The 22,958-nt window shown below is 41.3% G+C and overlaps 1 protein-coding gene across 1 annotated transcript; it reads left to right on the top strand.

The window, feature by feature from the left end:
• The first annotated feature begins 1,282 nt into the window (after positions 1–1,282).
• Positions 1,283–22,379, top strand: Dnaja2 (DnaJ heat shock protein family (Hsp40) member A2). Its single transcript, XM_075976778.1, has 9 exons — positions 1,283–1,476; positions 2,703–2,762; positions 3,449–3,672; positions 12,272–12,352; positions 12,579–12,712; positions 14,594–14,790; positions 20,696–20,840; positions 20,961–21,088; positions 21,598–22,379. Exons 1-9 carry the CDS (start codon positions 1,399–1,401, stop codon positions 21,787–21,789), a joined length of 1,239 nt encoding a protein of 412 aa, XP_075832893.1. The 5' UTR covers positions 1,283–1,398; the 3' UTR covers positions 21,790–22,379.
• Positions 22,380–22,958: the final 579 nt, after the last annotated feature.

The raw sequence follows: 22,958 nt of genomic DNA, 5'->3' as shown, positions 1-22,958 counted from the left end.
TGTGGCTTCAACATCTGTCAGTAGGGTTGATCGGGTTGCTCTGAGGGTCTAGGTGGGTGTTCCCTTTCCTCTTCATTGCTCCGTGTACGTGCCCTCCTGAAACTGGATATTGGTAGCTGTGATCCCCTGTTGGAAGCTCCAAATAAGTTCCCAGAGCCAGATAGATATCTCTATCCTATTAAAGAATTTAGACTGCATTTGAGACTAGCTTCGTGTTATGCAGCAGAAATGTCTATAAAGCAAGCATATTGGGGCCTCAAATAAGACAGGAAGTTTCCCCAGGTTATGAATCAAGGAAAATGTCACAGGTGACGGAGCATTTTGATGGGCAGAAGGAGCATCTTAGTTTCTCATCAGACTCCTTAAGTGCACAGGCTAAATTTCAGAAGTCATGAAATTGGCATGGCAGGAAAGGCCTTCCACAACTAGGTCAGGAACCATTGACAAGAAAGGAACATTATTACCTCGATTGACAGACTTGGTCAAGCATTTGCTTACCAGCTCAGGTTTCAACAGACCAGGAGTGTTTTACTCTCGGAAAAACAATTGGATGGCAAGCTGTACATCTTAGCACGTGGTAGAAGCACAGCATCTCTGAGCTAAAGCAAATGACAATCAACTGGCAGCCACTAAACGACGGCACGCGGCCATACTGCCTTTTGCCAACCAAACCTTTGCTGTTAGCTAATTTTAAAGCTGTCAAGTGAGACACTTTAACACTTGATCCCGGTGGGACAGGGTGACCTTGGTTTATCTGGACAGCCCAAACCAATCGTAAAAGGGCGCTTTTGATACTGTGTAAAGAACTGTCCTTTCTTCTATGTGACAGAGTGGCTACGCCTTTAAAATCCGTCTGCTAGATATGTACATATGTATATATGAGTATTTATGAATGAAGTTGTTTCCCTACGCGGGGATGCTGAGGGGGAAGTTAAGGAGATGAAATGAATTGGTGAACGTGCTGATAAAATCACATCAGGGGTGTCACACGCTATTTGGGAGCCGCACACACTCACACCCACGTGCTGTTTTTCACCGCGGCCCCGGGAGTACCACCCCGGGATTCCAGGTCGGCTTTTTCCCTCGGGCCTCGGCTGCACCGAGAGTTCCTTCCGAACGCCGAGCAGAGATCTCCTCCACGGAGCCGCGGCTCACGCGTGGCCGAGCGGCGTCAGGAAATGAACCCCACCTGGCGCTCACCGGCGCCCACCGCCCAACCGCCCCGCCCGGCCCCGGGGGCGGGCCTGTGCGCCTACGTCATGGCGCTGCGCCGGGTCAAAGTTCAGCCCCGCCCGCGTCCCCTCGCCGTCTCCTCGGCCTGCGCCGCCGCCGCTCGTGGTCCGGGTCGCGCTCCTTCCGCTCCGCCGCCTGCTCGCGAGTGCTGCCCGGCAGGCCGCCATGGCGAACGTGGCCGACACGAAGCTGTACGACATCCTGGGCGTCCCTCCCGGCGCCAGCGAGAACGAGCTGAAGAAGGTACTGGAGCGAGCCGGCGGGCGGGCGGGGCGAGGGCGCGGGGCCTGCGCGGTCGGGGCGGCCTGAGCCGGGCTGAGGCGCGGTGGTGGCGGCGGGGGCGCAGTCGGATCGGCTGACCTTGGGCCTCCGCCCGTCCGCCCTCCCTGCGCCGACGCGGCCCGCCAGCCCGGCGCCCCGGGCCACCCGGAAAAACAGGTCGGACCACGGTGCCCGCGCCGCCCGGCCGGCGAGAAGCTGACCGCCGGCGCCGGTGTGGGGCTGAGGGCCGCAGTCGCCGGCGCCGAAGCTCCTCCCTCCGCCTCGCTCGCCCGGCAGCCGGAGCGGCGTGGGTCTGTTTGGGAGCATTGTTCTGTGGGCAGGTGATCCAAATAGCCGGTGGCAGCTTCGGGGATGAGTCGTGTGTCCCAGCCAAACACCTGAGTGTGCACTCACTAAAAATAAGACACATCGCATTATTGTCCTTTGTAGCGGTCCAGAATCATCTCTGGACTTCAGAGCATTGAACGTCTTGATAAAGTCCCGCAGCATCTTCTCTGGCTGTCGGTACCGAATCTGAATGTGTAAACCTAGAAAAACGAGGCTGTCCCGTAAGCAGTGGGACTGGTAAAGTCCCAAGTAAAATAGACTTCCTGTTACCCTACCGGAAATGGTAGGCTGTGTTATATAATTCATGAGTCTGTGTGAAGACTTAAATGGTGCATGCTCAAATCGCTTAATTGAGAGTATGTAATTTCACTACCACCTAGGACCTCAATCAACCCACCATGTGCTAGTAGAACATCACCTAGGACCATCTGGGTTTTTTCTTCCTGTTAGAGGGCAGGCAAGAGCCAGCACAGGCAGGGGTGCTTCTACCCTGGCTTAATTTGTGTAAGTGCCTGGGTTTCTGTAAAATGTAGTCGCTTAATATGGAATTTGTTAGGTTATTGCGGTCTTGGTCTGGTTATGACCATTGGAGATATTTGAGAATAGTGAACGAACAAGGAATCATGTTCCAGTGTCTTTGTAGTTTTGTTTTATATTTTTCTTCAGTATAATCTCTTTTTCGACAGTAACTTATTTTGTCTTGGTACATTATTAGCAAGTAAGCAGTATTGAGGTGGAAAATATCAAATAGTTCTGACAACTAAGTGGCATTTTTGGAAGACTGTAATGTTAGAATGTTGTGTTAAGTGAATTTCTTAAATTGTTGTCTGTGTGTAACTTTTTAAAATCTCTTTTTGAAGGCATACAGAAAGTTAGCCAAAGAATACCATCCTGATAAGAATCCGAATGCTGGAGACAAAGTGAGTTCTTTGAAGTTTTATTCTTGGGGTTTTAGTTTTAAACTGAATTTAAAATAAATCACCCTCTCAGAAACAAGGAATGTAGTAGGGGGGAAATCCATTTATGCCTACAGAGCAAAACTTTTGTGTTATTATTTTAACTTATTTGAAAATGCCATAATGAAACCTGATGCCTATAATATTCTTTAGAAATAAGAAAAATTAGCCAGTGAAGATGGTGATGGTGGTAGCCCATGCTTTTAATCCCCGCACTCTGGATGCAGAGGCAGGTGGATCTTAGTTCAAGGCCGTCCTGGTCAGAGCAAGTTCCAGGACCGCAAGGAGCTGTATAGAGAAACCATGTCTCTGAGGGGGTGGGGGGAGAGAGAGAGAGGTTCCAGCTATTGAGATAGCGCACAGCCTGAGCTTGATCCACAGAAGAAGGGAAGTTGTCTTTCCACCTCCACACATGCTCCAACACTCTCACAGTTCATATACAATAATGATGATAACTTTTAGAAGAATATGTCAGTTTTACAGTGAGAATTATTAAGATTTTGAGCAATAAGTGATAAAGAGAACCAAAATGAAATCAAAGGTAACTTGAAGCTTTTTATTAGAATAAATGGATTCTGAGTTTCTGAAGTCTTTTTTACATTCTTGTGCTTAAAAATCCAATTGTTTTCATTCTTACTTTTCCCTTATAGTTTAAAGAAATAAGTTTTGCATATGAAGTATTGTCAAATCCAGAGAAGCGAGAGCTCTATGACAGATATGGAGAACAAGGTCTGCGGGAAGGTAGCGGTGGAGGCGGTGGCATGGATGATATTTTCTCACATATTTTTGGTGGAGGATTGTTTGGCTTCATGGGCAATCAGAGTAGAAGTCGAAATGGCAGGAGAAGAGGCGAAGACATGATGCATCCACTGAAGTGAGTCTTGTTTTTAAATGAGGTGCTTTTCCAAATGGTGATCACAGAGCTCAGTTGCTATAGAATGGTTCGTTTATTTTAAAATTTTTACTGTGTTCTCATTAAGTGACTAAGTAAAATTGTTAATTAAATGTATTTTACTTCAGAGCTTACAGGATGGAGGAGGTGCTCTAGAAATGTAGGTCAGTTGGTAAAGTGCTTAACTCACACCCAAAATTCTGGATTTGATTCTGGGTGGTGTGTAATAAACCAGGTGTGGTCTTTACCTGTAATTACAGCACGGTGGGGAGGGGGGTGGAGGCAAGAGGATCAGGAGTTCCAAGTCATATGCTCAGCTGAGGATACATGGAAGCCTATCACAACAAAACAGCCAAGATCTTAAAGAATAGTTGATGTTTACTGAGATTTGTTTTTTACATTGTTGAGGTTGATTGTAACTATAGGATTTAAAATTTCAAGTGTGAAGATTATATTCTTTGAAGTATTTAAATCCAAGCTTTAAAAAGAATGGTTGTTTGCTTAGATTATTTACATGGTCAAGTCCCTCATTACTTGATCCTCAACACTAACTCTAAGTTGGTTTCCATGGAGCCTACTGGCTGCCAGCCTGGCATTAACCTGCCAACGTACAAATAGTGTGGACCTTGATTGTGAACTAAGACTCCACGGGTCAGCTACAAACTGAAAATAGCCATTTCACTTTAGTTTGTTAAGGTTTTCATGAACAATGGTTTTAGTAACAAATGCTAGAGACTGAATGGAGAGAGCGCATGCACGTGCTGTGTGGCATGCTTACAAGGTCTCATGGAGTCCAGGCCGATTATGAGTTTGTTTCTGGTATCTGCTTCTACCTCCGAAGTGTTGGGATAACTGGGGTGTATGATCATGCCTGATTCTCGGTTTATTTAAAATATTTCAGTTATGGTTTTTGTTATTATGGGGATCATGTGCTTCCTGTAGTTGCACTATAGTGCACACATGGAGGTCAGAGGACAAATTGAGTTGGTTCTTTTCTTCACCCTGTGGGTTTCAGGGATTGCACTCAGGGAGGCAGGCTTGGTGATAAGTGCCTCTATCCATAGCTGTCTCACTGGTCTTGAGTTTTTGTTTAGATTCATCTATTTGATTTTGAAGTGTTTTGCTTGCCTATCTGTATGCTTATGCACCACACGAGTGCCTGGTGCCCAGGGAGTTCAAAAGAGGGTGTCAGGTCCCCTAGAGCTAGAGTGACAGGTGGTTGTGAGCTGCCAGGTGGGTGCTAGAAATCGAAACACAGGTCCTTGGTAAGAATAAGCTCTCCAGCTCCACTATATCTGTTTTTTTTTTTTAATACAAGTGCTGGGGGATTGAACCTAGATACTAATGCCTGTGCTGTGTAGACACATTACGAATTGATCTGTCTTCAGAGCCCCCACTTTTTTTTCCTCTACTAACACCACCATACCTGCCTACTGACGTTCTTCTGGGTCCTTTGATTTCATTTCATGATGATTAATCACTCATCTTTTATTTGCTGGACAGGGGCCTATAATATTGTTGCTGTGCATTTCTTTGTATACAGTTTTATCTCTCTTTGGCAGATTCCCAGCCAACCATCCATGGCTTTATTTCTTTTTTGAGGCAGAGTATCATACTGGCCAGGGCTGTCCTTGACTTCACAGGTACTATTCCTGAGTTAACATCCATGTTTTGAAGCTGATTTTAAAAAACGAACAACAACTAAAAACCAAACAGTTAGTTTGCTTTATAGAGGAATTTAAGCCTCACTGGAGAGTGCCAATGCTGTCAAATTATTACTTGTAGAATATTCTACACTTCTGGCATTTTGAGGGGCCCAACACCCAAATAAATCGCATGGAGGCTTATTATTACTTATGAATGCCTGGCCTTAGTGTGGCTTGTTTCTTGCCAGCTTCTCTTAAATTATGCCAACTACCTTTTGTTTGTGGGCTTTAATCTTTATTTCTATATACCTTACTTTACTTCTTTCTCCATGGTTTGCTGTGTAGCTGGTTGGCTGGCCCCTGATGTCCTTCTCTCCTTTTTCTCTTGTTCCTGTTTCTCTGTACTCTCTGCCTACTAGCCCTGTCTATCCTTGCTTCTGCCTCGCTGTTGGTCATTTGTCTCTTTATTAGGACCACCAGGTGTTTTAGGCAAGGAATCACAGCTTTACACTTAATCAGATGCAGCCTAAACAAAAGTAACACGCCAGAAATTAATATTCCCCAATGCTTCCTTTTTTCTTTCTAAAAAATGAAGTTTTAACTTTAACATAGTAAAACTGTACACAATAAGAACAATTATCAAAGATTACATTCATAATGTACCAAATTTCAGTTCATTTGTTGTATAGTAAATTTAAAGAAAGTACTTCGTTATCTATCCTATCTTAATAAATCCAAAATTTTATTCATAACTTACTTGCTATCATATCTAAGAAAAACTACATCTATCACTAGTCTTCAACTCCATCAAAGACACCAGAGGGATATAATAGTATTTAAATAAACAAAAAGTGCATTGCAAATGACTTCCAAAAACTGCAGAAGTAAAAGTGACATCTGATTGCTTGGATAGTCAACCTAAAGTTCCTTTGCCACATAGGGTCATCCATTTCAGCCTGCAGGCCATACTATCTGGCAGACTTTTCAGTAAAGCAGGAAATTTGGAAGACTGTCCTGCCATATTGTCAGTTTGTCAGTCACTTTTCTTTTGGACCTGCAGAATGCCTGGCAGTTTCTTCTGTGAATCAGGAATCCTGAATGACCATCCTGCCTTGTTTTGGCAAAATTTGCAGGCAGTCACTTCCCTGTGGGTCCTGCATATCCAGTTTATACAACAGACAGTGAAGCAGTCTAGGCAAGAGCAATTTTTTGCCCAAAAGGCTAGCCTTGCCACATTAAAAGCAAAATCCATAAGGAGTTTCTTCGATGCCCATCATCTCTGAAATACATTGGTGCTGCTAGGAGCAGATATCGCTATTCATGAAAAGCCCTAAATTAACAGACATTTTAAATGCTGTATCTTGTAGGTCTTTGAAATATTTGAAGATCATCTATCTGAAATATATCTCTATATGATATAGAAAACATACCTAACATATCTACAGATTCGATTGTTATAGATGATTATAGATGTTATAGATGATTAACTACTGACCTGTGTTTTTTGATTATCCTAAATCATAATAGTTTTCAAAAACTAGAATTTTACCTTACATTTTTAAATGAACTGCATAGGTACAATACCTTAAACAAGATCAGAAGCATATATACAGTGTTGTAACAAAAATAACCTTAAATTGGTATCAATACACAAAAATCCTTTAAACAAGAGTAAAAACATATACACAGTGTAACAAGTTTGACTTTGAATTTATATCCATATACCAAAGTCATAAACCAAGAGAGTACTTGGTTTTTCTTTTTCTTTTTTTTTCCCCTATATTCCCCTAAATTATAACAAACATCAATGATCCACAAAATAGCCAATAGCTTCCCACATCCCACTCTTGGAAATGTGATTGTTTTCTCTAGTCTGCTTCCTGTTGAATGTGGGTGAAGTATTTTTAGGGTTCCAGAGAGAAAATTTGGGATAATGGCCAAGTTTTGGAAAGAGCAGTTATAATCTTTGTTGACAAGTATCACCTGTCAAGTTTCAGGAGGTCTCCCTTGATCAAATCAGATCCAAATCAACGTGGAATGAATCCACAGCCTCTTGTTTCCTTTAGAAACAAAAGCAAAACCTTCTCCAAAGCATTTTTGCTTTCCACTTGAGAAGTACATTTCTTAACTTTTTAAAAGGTTTTTTTTTTTTTTTTGACATTTTTAAAGTATCGAGGCTCATTTATTTCTACAGTCCCTCTCTCCCTCTTAAAATTCCAGGTCTCTTAGCAGCTGTCCTTTGCTTTTCAGCAATCAAAAAGTTCAAAATCAACACAGTGCTCTACAGGATCCAGACTCCCTGTGTGTTTCCAATCTTTACGTGGCTCTTTTTCTTTTACATTATTTTAACTGTCTCTGTAAAGACTTTATTTTACTTTTTAAAAACTTACTTTCTGTAAGTGTCTGTACCCATTTTCTTTCTTTTTAATTCTACATAGAACACACTGGAGCCTGTTTTAGAGGTGTTTCTCTGCCTTCTGGACCTCTTTCACTGCATATCTTTTAGCCTTTTTTTGACCGCAGGAGCAAACTTTAGACTGTTGAACTACACCTGTGTGCTCTAGTAGCTGGCTCCGCCCACTCTGGGTTGGGTTGTGAAAGCCCAGCTCAAAACTTGCAGCCAGGTTGGAGGTACATGACCAGAAACTGCATTCAACCTTCCTAGAGCTCTAGAATGCTGATATGTGTGCTGTGGCAGGCATTTTTACTTTGTTTTTTGTTACTTCTTTCCATACTGGCTGCTCTAGGACTTGCCAGCAGGCACAAATTCTTAAAGGAACCACATTTTTTTTCCTTCAGCTTTCTTAGGCTCTAGATGGATTTTTCGAACCCTATGATGGAATGCCAAAATGTTGTAGGCTGTTTTACTCTTTTGGCTTTTTGAGGGACCCAACACCCAAATAAATCACACAGAGGCTTATTATTGCTTAAGAATGCCTGGCCTTAGCATGGCTTGCTTCTTGCCAGCTTTTCTTATCTTAAATTATCCCAACTACCTTTTGCTTCTGAGCTTTTATCTTTATTTCTGTGTACCTTACTTTACTTCTTTCTCCATGGCTTGCTGTGTAGCTGGTTGGCTGGCCCCTGATGTCCTTCTCTCTTTTTTCTCTTGTTCTTCTTTCTGTCTTTATCGTCTCTGTCTGCTAACCCTGCCTATCCTTACTTCTGCCTTGCTATTGGCCATACATCTCTTAATTAGGACCATTTAGACAGGCAAGAATCACAAATGCAGCATAAACAAAAGTAACACACCTGAAAATAATATTTCCCAACAGTTACTCTTTCTCCTTGTTTTGTAAGACTCAAGACATAGATCAGTATATCATTAAATTCGGTGTGATGGTGTGTTGTTGATAATTTTTCGTTCATAAGTGGATTTTAACATGTTTATTGTGTGCACACAAACCAGGGAGAGGGTGTGAAGGTCAGAGGATGACTTGTGGGAGTTGGTTCTCTCCCACCATGATTGAACTTAGGTCACCAGCAAGTGCTGAGCCATCTTGCCCTCCTGTAATTGTTTCTTTATACTGCCTACAATATAGGAAAGTTTGAGCTTAAAGTAACACTTTTGTTACCAGCTGAGCGTTGGTGGCCTGCTTGGGAAGGCAGAGGCAAGCAAATCTCTGAGTTCAAGGCCTACCTGGTCTACAAGAGTTAGTTCCAGGACAGCTAGTACTATTATTCAGAGAAACCCTGTCTCAAGAAAAAGAAAAAAGAAAGGTTGAACACCACAAAATGATGTGCCTTGGAGAAAGATTTTGAACTATTTGTTCCTTTACCTAAATTCAAGGGATTTAAAATAGTAAGAAAGGCTTAAGTCTGGTTATACATAGATGAGTGACAGAGCACCTGCTTAGCATATGTGAGGTCCTGGGTTCACCCTCAGGAGCATGGGAGAAAAAAGATTTTAGAACACAAGAATAGCCAGGTGTGATTGCTCACACCTTTAATCCCAGCACTAAGGACAAAGGGACAAGCGGATCTCTTGAGTTTGATACCAACCTGGTCTACACAGCCAGAGCCAGATCCAAACAAACCAATCAGCACACACACAAGAGTATTATTAAACTATAATATAGATGGGTGGTATTGGTAAATAATTTTTAGAATTTCTTTTGCAATTTCATACACAAATGATTGTTCTATTACCTTTTCTTATACCTTCCCTCCCAGCTGAACAACTCTTTCTTCCCAACAAGCCCCTCCCACTTTCTGGTCTGCTGCTCTCTCTGTCCTTTGTATTTAATTATAGTTTCCTGCATGAACAGGGATGGTGGGTTATTTATTTGAACAAGGGCAACTTACCATTGGCAACATTGCTAAGAATATAAGTCCCCTCCCTCAGCAACCAATAACTCCTTAGGGAGGGGTGGGACTTTTGTTTTTTGAAGTTAGTTTGGAAATTGAATTGTGTTTTTTTAAGTTTTGTATGTTCATATACACACGTGTCCATATAGTTTATTTGGTTTAACTTTGCTGGCCTAGAATTTGGTATGTAGAAAAGGCTGCTTTGGACTTTTGACAGTTTGCCTGTCTCAGTATTGACATTATAGGTATGCACTGCCACACCTGACAAATACACTTTTCAAATTTATTTATTTACTTATTTGGTTTTTTGGGACAGTTTGTAGCTTTTGGAGTCTGTCCTGGAACTAGCTCTTGTAGACCAGGTTGGCCTTGAACTCCTAGAGATCCACCTGTCTCTGCCTCTCGAGTGCTGGGATTAAAGGTGCTGCACTGCCACCACCGTACAGCAAATTGTTATATTTTAAAGAAATGTTTTTTTTACCTTTAAAAAAAATTATTTAACTTTATTTTGTATGCATTGATGTGAAGGTGTCTGATCCCTTGAAATTGGAGTTATAGACAGTTGTCAGTTTCCATGTGGTTGATTGGAATCGAACCTGGGTCCTCTTAAAGAGCAACCAGTGCTCTTAACCGCTGAGCCATCTCTCCAGCCCCATTTATTACTTTTTAAAAATGTATTTTGATGTTTTGCCTGCATGTATGTCTGTGAGTGCCCATGGAGGCCAGAAGAGGGTGTTGAATCCTCTGGAATTATAGTCACAGACAGTTATTCACCATGTGGGTGCTTGGAACTGAACCCAGGTTCTCTGAAAGAATAGCAAGTAACTTGGTTGAATCTTCTCTCTAGCCTTCATGTATATTTTTAAAACCCCCTTTTTTTCCCCCTGTACCACTTTTTTGAGGTATGAATATATAAAATATTGTTTGAATTTACAGTCGACTGGTACTTTTTAATTTTGCTTTTTGCCTTTTTAGTTAGATACTTTGAAGATACATTAAAAGATGTTCATGGCCGCCATGCCAGTGTTCATCATGAACACCAAAGTGCCCTTGCCTCCATGTCAGAGGGCCTCCTCTTCGCTCACCCAGCAGCTGGTACAGGCCACCAGCAAGCTGACCCAGTACATCACAGTGCTTTTGGCCACTCCTGTAGCAAGCTACTATATGACCTAGTGGCCTGATTGCGTGTGCATCAGCTCAGACCAGATCTAAATCAGCTGTGTGACTTGAACTTGCCTAACCAGATCTGCAGTGCTTCTGTCTTCACTTGAGTACTGGTCTGACTTATCTGGACTGCCATTCTTGGAGCCTTGCTGCATACAGTGTTCTGTGTTCATCTACCCATAGTGACGTCCACCTCCTAGCCAGCAGAAGTTAATTGTTTAGAGACCAAAATTAATAAGCAAATAAAAGTTGTTCAGATATACAGTATTTATTATGATTTGGCAGGATCTTTAGAAACTGAAAAAATTAAGTTTCTCTGTTGAAGCTATGTTCTTTCCCTCTCTGCAATAGTGAGTAGCTTTTTAAACATACACAATTAAGTGCCTCTTAAAGAAATTCTGTGTATGAGTGTTTGTTTGCATACATGTCTGTGTACCACATGTATCTTAAGCCTGTGGAGGTAAGCAGAGAGTCAATTGTCCTGGAACCAGAGTTACAGACAGTTGTGGGCCTCCATGTGGTGGCTGGGATTTGAATCCAGGTCCTCTGAAAGAGCAGCAGTGCTCTTAGCCACTGAGCCATCTCTTCAGCTCCCTAAGTGCCTATTTTAAGCTATAATATACATTTAATTATAATATAAGTATACATTGTAATCTAATATGTATTAGATTACAAATGTAATGTAATTATCTATAGCTCTCCCCCCCCCCCCCCCCGCAACAATAAAGCTCTGGCCTTGGTCAAGTTAGTTAACTTCTCCTTGCTTCAGTTATATCGCATAAAACTGGATGATAATTACAATTAGTAGCTAGGGATGTAGCTTAATTGCTTTAGTGCGTGTCTGATACAGATGAGTCCCTGGGCTTCCTTTGTTCCATATAAAACTGGGCAAGATGGTATGTGACTGTAATCTAGCACTTGGGAAGTAGAGGCATGGATATCCATTAAGTTCAAGGTGATTTTTGGCTGCATTTTGAAGCCAGTATGAACCATAAAGTCCTGTCTTTATAGTGTTATTGATGACTTGGCTCATCAGTGCATAATTTGCAGCAAGTTGCTAGCTAGGTCAGCCCTGTAGGTTCAAGAATTTATTTATTTTTTTCCTGGTCGATGGTAGCACACACTTTTAATCCTAGTACTCAGGAAGCAGGGACAGGTGGACCTCTGAATTTCAGGCAAGCCTGGTCTACAGAGCAAGTTCCAGGGGCAGCTACACAGATAGTCCCTGCCTGTAAATATGTGTATACCAGTGCCTGAGAAAACTGGAGATGAGTTACAGGTGGTTCCAGTGTGCGGTTGAGAAACTTGCCTCTGAAGAGCAAATACACCACGTGTATTGTCCAGATTCATAAAGATTTTCTTCGATTCTATCTTAAAAAGTCAGTGAAATTTGGTCTGTAAGCTCTATATATCTTTTAAAAATATTGGCAAAATTTGGTTGAACCATGTTCTTTTTTCTGCAGAGTTTCTTTAGAAGACTTGTATAATGGCAAGACAACCAAACTACAACTTAGCAAGAATGTGCTCTGTAGCGCATGCAGTGGGTAAGTGTGCTGTTGCTTAGGCAGGCTGTCTGCTTTTTGAGTGGCATGCTCAAAATCTACACCAGGTAACATATTCTTCATTTAAAGCTTAATAAGCAGCCGGGCATTTTCTGTTTCCTCTAAAGACCCTTTAAAGTGGTTACACTGGGGAGTGAGAAGCACAATTTGTTATGTTTGAATGACTAGTGGTTTGTAGACAAAAGTGTGATTTATACTTTTGCTTTAGCCAAGGTGGAAAGTCTGGAGCTGTTCAGAAATGCAGTGCTTGTCGGGGTCGAGGTGTGCGCATTATGATCAGACAGCTGGCTCCAGGGATGGTGCAGCAGATGCAGTCTGTGTGCTCTGATTGCAATGGAGAAGGTAAATGTACCAGTGCTTTCATTGCTTTTATAATAGAATATGTTGGGAACATAGAAGTTGGAAACGTTTACAATTTAACTAAGTATGCTTATATTCATTTTATTCTAAAAATGATATCTAACGGAAGATTGCAATTATTATACCATTACTGTTTGAGCATAGTATCTCTAACCTAGGCCAACCTTAAACTGTGTATTCAAGGATGATCTTGAATTCTTAATCTGCCTTTACCTCTGAAGTGCTGAGGTATTGTTCCAACCCAGCTGAAATGAGTCTTTATCACCTAACTTGTAGGACTTCGGGGGCATTCTAAAAAGTCCTAAATCAAGCTCTAAGTCTATTTTTAATAGTTTGATTTTTAAATGAAGTTGCTTTAAAAAGGGAAGGAGAGACGTGTCTAGTGTAACTAAGAAATTAAGTTTTTAATTAGATTAATTTATGTGGTAGAATTTTTCCTTACCAGCATTGGAAAGTAAACCCAAGTCCATGAGGGTGCTTGGCAAGTATTGAACACTAGCCCTCATTCTGAATAATTACTTTACTATGCTTACCCAAGCCCTGGTACAGGGAATTAAACCTAGGGTTCTTACCATTGAGCCACACTCCCAGCCTTTCCCTTGGCTAATTGTTAGTATAGTTGTAGAACTCTCTTTCCCAAATTCTTGGAGGTGATAATTTTCAGAAGGTATATATTGGGCTAAGGTAATAACTTAGTTGGTAAAGTGCCTGCCTCGCTAGCAGGAGGACCTAGCCATGGTACATGGCTAACCCATGTTAGAAAAGCAAGTAGTGCACCTTTAAGATCCCCGTGTTCAGGAGAGAAGTTGATCCCAAGTGCTCACCAGCTGGCCAGCCTAACCTGCTAACCTCTAGGTCAGTGAAAGATTCTGTCATAAAAAGTGGAGTGGAGGACTGCTGAGAAATGATACCTGAGGTTGTCACCCTCCTCGACTGCAAGTTATATTCCTCTGAGGCGTCTCTGCATTGTACCTTGCTAAAATTCCTAGCTTCACTATCAAGAAGCCAAAGTCAGCTGAAACCTAACAGCGAGAAGCAGAGCAGGACAGTGAGTTTCAGGTTTGTCAGTGCAACATAACAAGACTCCTTTTTAAACACAAGTGCACCAGTGCTCTGTGATTAGAAAACCTTGCCTTTTCCCCCATACATTGTTAAATACTCTGGAGTTCCAATTTCTTATACCATAAGCAAATATTAGAGGGGAATATCTTCAAAAGAAAAACAGTTACCCTAACCTTGGTACAGAAGTGTTCAGTGCTCTAGTTGGTTTTGAGAATTTTCAGTTACAGTGAAACTACACAGAAGCAGGATTGGAGGTGGGAGGACAGTCCAGTGGTAGAACCTGTGCAAAGACCTGGGGCTAATCCCCAGCTAATATCTGAGCAAGATTTATTCTTTTGAAATAAGCTCGAGTACCAACTTTACAATTCAGTAATAAGTCATCAATGATATGTGGGGATTGAATGTAGACCAGTAGCAAACATTTAGGTTCACTAACCCCTACTGGGAAGAACAATTCAAGTTTGACTTGCGCTGTCTCTAATGGTAACCTACTTGGAGTTAGAACTGAAAACTTTTGCAGAAGTGTTTGTAGAAGTTCCAGCACCTGACTGTCCAAACTTTTCCTTGTTCATTAGTTTTAGGGAGTAGAGCCAGGAACTAACGAAATGTCAGGGTGTTTGATTCTGTAATCTTAGGTAGCTGAACCCTTTGGGTGACCTTTAGTAAAATGTTTTGTCATTTGCAGTAACCATAACCATTGGTGCCCAAAATGTATCTTTTTGAATTAAGGGCACTGTCAAGACTCAGTTTAAGATTGGGGTATTCTTTCTTACTGGAAGCTTGAATGACCTCTCTTTGCAGGAGAAGTCATTAATGAAAAAGACCGCTGTAAAAAATGTGAAGGAAAGAAGGTGATTAAAGAAGTCAAGATTCTTGAAGTTCATGTAGACAAAGGCATGAAACATGGACAGAGAATTACATTCACTGGGGAAGCAGACCAGGCCCCAGGAGTGGAACCTGGAGATATTGTTCTTTTGCTACAGGAAAAAGAACATGAGGTAATTTACTTTTGATTTACTCATTTTTTTCCCCGTTTTTGTTTTATTCAGAATTGATCTTGCTTGTGAAAAATAGGATAAATGCCTTGGAGTGAAACTGAAAACAAATGAAGTTGTTAAGGGAAATGTGACTGAGTTAATTTTTAGCTCACAGTGAGCGTGGCTTACTTAGAGAAACGCCGTCTATTAGTCTGTGCCCTGTCATAGCTGTAACTCAGCACTCTGCCCTTAAATGATTCTATTGTCTCTGCACCTCATTTTCCTTTATGTAAATAAAGCCATTGAACTAGGTAGTGTTAGGCAACATAATTTCACTATAGAGCTCCTTGGATGCATGGTGGGTGGGTAGAGGTTCACTCCTCAGCACTTCTCCATTAATTTTACTGTACTAGCTACGTTTGCTGGGGTCAGGGTTTTTTGGTTGTTGTTTTTTGTTTGTTTGTTTGTTTTTATCTGTTTTATTGGTGTGATGGGAGCATGGGTCTTCCTCATGTCCCAGTATGTATAGAACAACTTTCTGGAGTCACTATTCCCCAGTGGGTTCTGGGGGTCAAACATGTTGTCAGTCTTTTGTGGCAAGCACTTTTATCTTCCGATCTTTCTAACTGACCCAAGTTCTAGAGATTTAAAACATCTTTTAATTAGTTCCTGATTGAATGTGTATTGGTTATATCTATTATGATTGAGGCAAAATGAACCTGTCTAGCAGTGAGGGTCATTGTGTGCTGTTTTTATTCTGATCGTACTTCCTTTCTCTGTCCTGTCTGGCCATGCTTAGCTCACCTGTAATTTGTAATACCTGGTGGCCCATTTCTATAATCCCAGAACTTAGGAGGCCAAGACAGGAGAGAGCAAGATTGAGGTCAACCAGGACTACAGGGAGACTCTTCTCAAACAAAGTTAATGCCCTACATAGTATCTTGTCTACTTCTGTCCTAAAGAATATGTCTGTGGCTCTTGGTTGATAAAGCTGTTCAGGAAACACGCAGTACTTACATGTGAACACTTGACAGGGTTTGTACTGGAGACTTATTTAAGAGTTCTCTAAATGATTGCACTTAGTTTTACTTATTTTAGACAGACTTGAATCACTTTGTTTTTCTTGTATACATAGCCTATGTGCAGGGCTGGAGAGATGGCTCAGTGGATAAGAGCACTGGCGGCTCTTCCAAAGGACCAGGGATCAAGTCCTAGCACCCACATGGCAGCTCACAACTGTCTGTAACTCCAGTTCCAAGTGATCTGGCACCGTCACACAGACATACATGCAGATAAAACATGTAAAATTAAAAAACAAAAACAAATCCTCATTAAGCCAGGCACTGGTTGTATACACCTTTAATTGCAGTCCTCAGGAGACAGAGGCATGCTGATCTCTGAGTTCATGACCATCCTGGTCTACAGAGTAAGATCAGGACAACCAGGACTGTTAACACAAAGAAACCCTGTCTTGAAAAACAAAAACAAAAAACATGCTATCCACAGCTGGTTCATGGAGACTAGTGTGGGTTCTTACAACATGGTTGATGTATTCCTGATAGACCTGGAAAACATGGACTCCTTCCAGAGGTCAGAGTTGGGTAGCTGTAGGTCCTAAAGATGGCATCAGAGGTGTTCTTGGCAGTTTGGCCATGCAGCCTGTAGCCGCATCTGATCCAGCTGTCAGCAACAACCTCTTGTGCAGAGGAGCAGAGACAATGCCATGGCCTCCGGGGGCAAGGATGAAGTATACCACACAGATCCACAGGGCCCATCACCTTGCATAGAATAGTGTAGGGATTTCTAATCTTGATCCCCCTGTATCCTTGATTTTGGTCTGCTGGTCAAGTCAAGTCTGCTTCTGCACCTGCATGACCTTTTGAAACCTCATCCTTGAGATGCTTGCTGGAGAGTGGAAAGATAGCTCAGAGGTTAAGAGCACTTGCTGCTGTTGTAGAGGAACCTGGTTCAGTTCCTGGCACCCACATAGCAGCTCAACCTTTTTTAATTCCCATTTCCAGAGGATCAGATGTCCTCTCTTCAGATCCCTGCATACATGTGGTACACATACATACACAAACACATAGAAATAAGATTAATGCACTTAGGGCTCTCTAAAGGAACTAAACTTAGAGAATGTGTATGTATGTATAACAAAGATTTATTATAATAACTTAGTCCAGCTAGTCTAACACTAGAAGGGAATCCCAAAGAAGTAGGCTCAAATGCCAGTGAAGGAATGGGCTTGGCCAGCAAGAGTGAGAACAAGCAAGCAAGGAACAAGCTTCATTCTTTCATGTCCTTTATATAGGCTGCTAGCAGAAGGTGTGGCCCAGACTAGAGGTGGGTCTTTCTATCTCAAAAGATCTGAATTAAAGGTTTATCTTCCCAATCTCAGAGATTGGGATTAGAAATGGATCTTCCAATCTCAAATGATTTAAAAAGAAAAACCTCATCTTTGTGCCCAGCCATTTGGGTTTTAGGCAGTCATGTTGACAACCAAGAGTAGTCATCACAATTAACATAGCATAAATAGAGACAATTGCTAGGTAAAGTTCAGTAATCTCAGATTCTCTGATGGGCAGAGAGGACAAGTAGATCTCTGGGGCTTGATCTTCATGACTTTGACAGGCAGTCTAGCTTAGTTACAGGATCCACTCCTTGTCTTAAGCTTTGCCTCCAAGTGCTCAACAACCCCAGCACTGGATCCTCTGGTAGCCACTGTGACCTCCCAAGCCTTGGTCCATTCACTGTTTGTTTTTTTTCCCAAGGAAGAAGCTGCAATTTTAAAAGTAAAATCACGTTGAAATTTTAGTGGAGAACAAGGTTATATTGAAAAGCACATTGTAGAAGTTGATCTATCCTCAGAAGATTACAACTTGCTCCCTGGACTGATCTTATGAAGAGGGGTGTTACTGTTTTCTGTTTTTTGTTTTGTTTTGGTTTGGTTTTTGTTTTGTTTTTGACTTTTCTTTGATATGGCATATTTTAGATGGCTGTAAAATAACAGTTTCCAGAATTCTGCATTAAGGTCATAAAGGATGAAATATTCATGACTACTTTTTGATATAAAGTCTGGGTCTTAAATGAAGAAGGTATTAGAAAATGCTCTGTCTCGGGCTGGAGAGATGGCTCAGCGTTTAAGAGCACTGACTGCTCTTCCAGAGGACCTGGGTTCAATTCCCAGCACCCACATGGCAGCTCACAACTATCTGTAACTCCCAAGATCTGACACCCTTACAAAGACACATGCAGGCAAAACACCAATGCACATAAATAAATTTTTTAAAAAGGACCACTATGTTTTTGAAAGAAAGAAAGAAAATACTCTGTCTCTGAGCCACATCTCCAAGCTCTAAATTTTGTTATTCAAGATTCTTATTTGATGGCTTTTTAGCTACTTACTCATTTATTCAGTATTAATATCCACAATACCTACAAGACATAAGAAGTGGAAAGCTAACCAGATAGCAATGAGCTAAATCGTTAAAAGTAGATTAAGCCTCGGTGTTTTGTGGAACAGATATCACTAGGGTGTTAGAGTGTTGTAAATACCTTTAATCTCAATGCTTGGGATTAGAATTGTTGTTTAAGAAAAGCATTGGTTAAGTTTTGGGCCTTCTCTCTTTACTCCAAATAGCTGTCTGAAGAAGACGAGGCCATATTTAGGTTGAGTGGGGGCAGGGCTGAATCCATACACATGTGACTAAAAGCTTTGAGTGTTGTGTCGTGTGCGTTCATCCTGCTGCGCTGCTCTTCTGTGAGTCTGGTGTCCTTTTGTACAGTGAAAGTGCAGGGTTTTAATTGTGTTCCTCAATAACTGCTGGGTGTTTTGCTATGTGGTGCTTGGTAACTTCTAACTTGCTAACTTCAGGGGAGAAGTTAGGCATTTATTTGTTTAAATGTTAGTGTTAAATTATCAAGTCTTTCATATCACCCCCCCCCTCCCCGGCCCCTCAAATGACAGCAACCACCATGGTATTTTATAGTTGTAGTTGCTTTGAATGCTTTTTGGTGGTGGGGATGAGGGTTTGGTTTGGTTTGGTTTGGTTTTTCAAGACAGGGTTTCTCTGTATAATAGTTCTGGAACTTGTTCTATAGACCAGGCTGGCCTTGAGCTCATTAAGGTCCACCTGCCTCCGCCTCCCACGTGCTGGGATTTAAGGCATGCACCACCACTGTCCAGCCAGTTGAACACTTTGACACAAGTACACAGTGTCAGGGCTAGAGAGATGGCTCAGAGGTTAAGAGCACTGACTGCTCTTCTAGAGATTCTGAGTTCAGTTCCCAGCACCCACATGGTGGCTCACAGCCATCTATAATGAGATCTGGTGCCCTCTTCTGGCCTGCAGGCACACATGGAAGGAATAAATGAATCTTAAAAAAAATAAAAGGAAAGATGTGTGCTACTGCTCCTGGCTCCAGCACACTCAAATCTTGGTGACCTTTTCAGTACAGTTAATTTTATTTCAACTTAAATTTCAAAATTTAAGTATAGATTTGGCGAATTTAAGTAAAAATTACAAGTTGAATATTTTTAAATTGATTTTTTTTTTCCCCACATCAAAGCTCAGGACATTCTCAGCACTTATTCAGTAACGTTTGCAGCGTTGGTGCAGAAACACAACTCAACTCCAAGGGAAGAAGAGACTATTCTGGAGCTAAATGAATGACCATAACCTGTAATATGGATTGTGGTTACAGCAAAACCCTTGTTCTAACATCGGAGCAGTAATAGAACAGAGAAAATCATAAGTCAAGGTGCTATCCAAATGCATTGGAGAAAGTAGACAATTACAGCGAAGTACACAACCTCAGCAATAGGCCTCGGAGTCTTCTCTCATGACTCCTAGCCTTGGGTTGATAGAAACTACAGTTTTGTTGTTAATAAATTCCAAAAGGTTTTATCTGTAAAGTCAAAGGATGTTAGGTCTGACACAGCAGTGGGCAATTGGCTAATTTGGGGGACTTAGGTAGCCTAAGGTAAATTGTCATCAGGCTTTGAACCTGCAGTGTTCTGGTGGTATCTGAGTCACATCAGCATGTATAGTCTATAAGCGTATACTGTAAGATGGAATAAGCCAACTTTAGCGTTTGCTATATAATTTACATTAAGCAAGTTTGAATTTTTTAAAGGTGTTTGTTTGTTTGGTGTTGTATTCTGAGATCTGGTTTTTCTGTGTAACAGTACTCCCTGCCCTGGAACTCAGTCTGTAGACCAGGTTGGCTTTGAACTCACAGAGATCAACCTGCCTCTGCTTCCTGAGTGCTGGGATTAAAGGCGTGCACCAGTCACTATATCTGTACTAGTTTTTTTTTTAATTATGCGTATAGATGTTTTCTCTGCATGTACTGTATGTGTGCCTGGTGCTCAGTGAGGGTCCGAAGAGGCCCTTGGATCCTCTGAAACTGCTATTATGGATAGTAGTGAGCCATCTTCTGGGTGCTGGGAGCCAAACCTCTGCAAGAGCAGCAAGTAGTCTTTACCACTGACATCTCCATGCCCAAGTTTGAATTTTAAGTGCAATGGCACTCCATTGTATGTGGCTTTACTGGTTGAGGTTTTTGAACACTGAACTTGGACTTCCTTCTTGCCTCATTGAGATCATGTCTGGGGGACATTCCAGGTTGACTCTGTTCTTTGGAAGCCTGTAGGATCTATTTGGTGTTAGGAAATGGAATACAATGGCAGCAGCAAAAGCACTATTAGGAGCGTCCGCATTTTTCTTAGTAGTCAGCTGTCCTAATAGAAGTGTCTGTCATACCCCTTGAGAATAGCTAGTTTTGCTAATAATAATTTTGGAAATTAGGGACGGTGGCATTTTGGTTCTTCCAAGATTCTGATATTGACTTAAGAAATGTGCAATAGGATGTTATGGGTTCATAATCTTTTAAAAATATGTTTTGTTTGTGCTTTTTTTTATAGGTGTTCCAGAGAGATGGGAATGATCTGCATATGACGTATAAGATAGGACTTGTTGAAGCTTTATGTGGATTTCAGTTCACATTTAAGCATCTTGATGCTCGTCAGATTGTGGTAAAATATCCTCCTGGCAAAGTAATTGAGCCAGGTAAATGACTTCATCTGATCAGGTTGTTCGTGTATTGTTAAAATTTTTATTTATAGTGGGTAAAAAAAAATATTGAATACCTTTCGGGTAATATTCTTATTTAATTTTTTTAAATAATAGGATGTGTTCGTGTTGTTCGAGGTGAAGGAATGCCGCAGTATCGTAATCCCTTTGAAAAGGGTGATCTTTACATAAAGTTTGATGTGCAGTTTCCTGAAAACAACTGGATCAACCCAGACAAGCTTTCTGTAAGCTGTTTTTGCAGTTCCTCACACAGCTAATATGGATGTCCCTTCTGCTGCTTCTCGCTCTTCCTTGCTTCCTGTGTGCTGCTTTTCTCTTTCTCTTTGTTTTGTTTTATTGTAGGGTTTCTGTCTGCACCCTGGGCTGGCCTACAACTCAAGGCAGTTCCTCTTTTTCAGCCTTTTGATGGTTACAGATGTAACCAACCATGCCCAGCTTTTTTGAGACTGTGTCTTCATGCTGGCTTTTTTCAATGTTTCCATGGTTGATGGTTTTTTTTTTTTTCCTGGTCATTCTGAAGATGAAGTTGGCTGATAGAAATGTTTATGGGGCTAATCCAGGCTGGTGAGAGTCTTTGAACTGTCTGGAGAGCAGATCCTTCAGATAGCATTCTGTTTAGAAGTACCATGGAACATTTCTGCATGTAGTTTTCTAGTGTTTAAATATGGATGTTTATTTTGTGTGACTGTCAGCTACATAATGAGACACATCTCCTGTTCTTTGTTTCCTGAAGGAATTAGAAGATCTACTGCCATCTAGACCAGAAGTTCCTAATGTAATTGGAGAGACAGAAGAAGTGGAGCTTCAGGAATTTGATAGTACTCGAGGCTCTGGAGGTGGTCAGAGGCGTGAAGCCTATAACGATAGCTCTGATGAAGAAAGCAGCAGCCACCATGGACCTGGAGTGCAGTGTGCCCATCAGTAAACTGCAGGCGGCTGCACAGGTGGATTTTCGTTCCACATTTCCCGGATAAGCCAGCTGCTGGAGTACCTGATGAGTCCAGATGAACTGACAGACATCTGTTGATCTATGTGTAACTTCTAAATTGGTATAGTATCCACAGAGTGTATAATTTAAACTAACCACGAAGCTTTACATCTTCATTTCGACTGTTCTGTAGCAGAGTAAAGCACTTGAAATAAGACTCCCTTTCACATGTGGGTTATAAGTTTCAGTCCTGGTATCTGCTTGATTTTTATCAGTTTTGTGTAGACTTTATGTTTCATATTTTAAACTCAAATCCAGCATTGTAAAGTTTGTACAATTTGTCCTGAAGCTTTGTGTTTGGCTGCACCTGCATAAGCTGCTACAAATAGAATAAAGAATTCATAGCCTGTATCTATCATTTAGATGCATGGAAAAATGGGCTTTGCACACAATGGGTTTGAAGCCGTCTGGGAACAGTAGAAAAAATTACATTAGCCATGGTTGTAAAGTTTTTTGGCTTTTTTTTAAAAAACCATTTTGTGAAAGGTTTCTGAAACTTGATAATAAAAAGCAGTTGGTGTAAATTATTCTGTGTCACATTTTTAGAAAGAGCCTATTTTGAACTGTAAACAAGTATCCTTACAGTGAGGAGGGACTCTGGTTCTGGTTTTAAACAGCCCTTAAAGATCCATTGGCCTGAAGCTTCAGGGCCTGCCGGTTTTATAGTTTGCAAACACTAAAGTTGATTGAAACAGGCTTTATTGATTTCAGTTGATACTCTGTAGCATCAAGAACATCCAAATCAATCATCTAACTCCCAGGTTACCCTGAAAATTGGGACAAGCCCAGGCCTCAGTTATCTTGTACCCCACTTTTTGAAAATAAGGTAATGGCAGATGAATAGTAGAACCATGTTTACACAGACCTGTTAAAATGCAGTTTTTATTAAATATTATGAAAAATTGCTGTCTCATTAAGTTGAATATCTGAATTTAGGGAAGCATTGACTGATAATCTATGTAGAAAACTAAGACTCTTAGGTCAGCAAACATTCACCAAGTGGCTGAGCCAGCGGTGAGAGGGTTCAGTTTGATCCATGTCCTGGTCAGCACCTAGTTTTAATTACAACCATCCTAATGAAATGAAAGGATGCATTTCCATCTTCT

Source organism: Microtus pennsylvanicus, chromosome 6, assembly GCF_037038515.1.
Source record: "Microtus pennsylvanicus isolate mMicPen1 chromosome 6, mMicPen1.hap1, whole genome shotgun sequence".
NCBI classification, from domain to species: domain Eukaryota; kingdom Metazoa; phylum Chordata; class Mammalia; order Rodentia; family Cricetidae; genus Microtus; species Microtus pennsylvanicus.
This window is presented reverse-complemented; position numbering and strand designations above follow the sequence as displayed.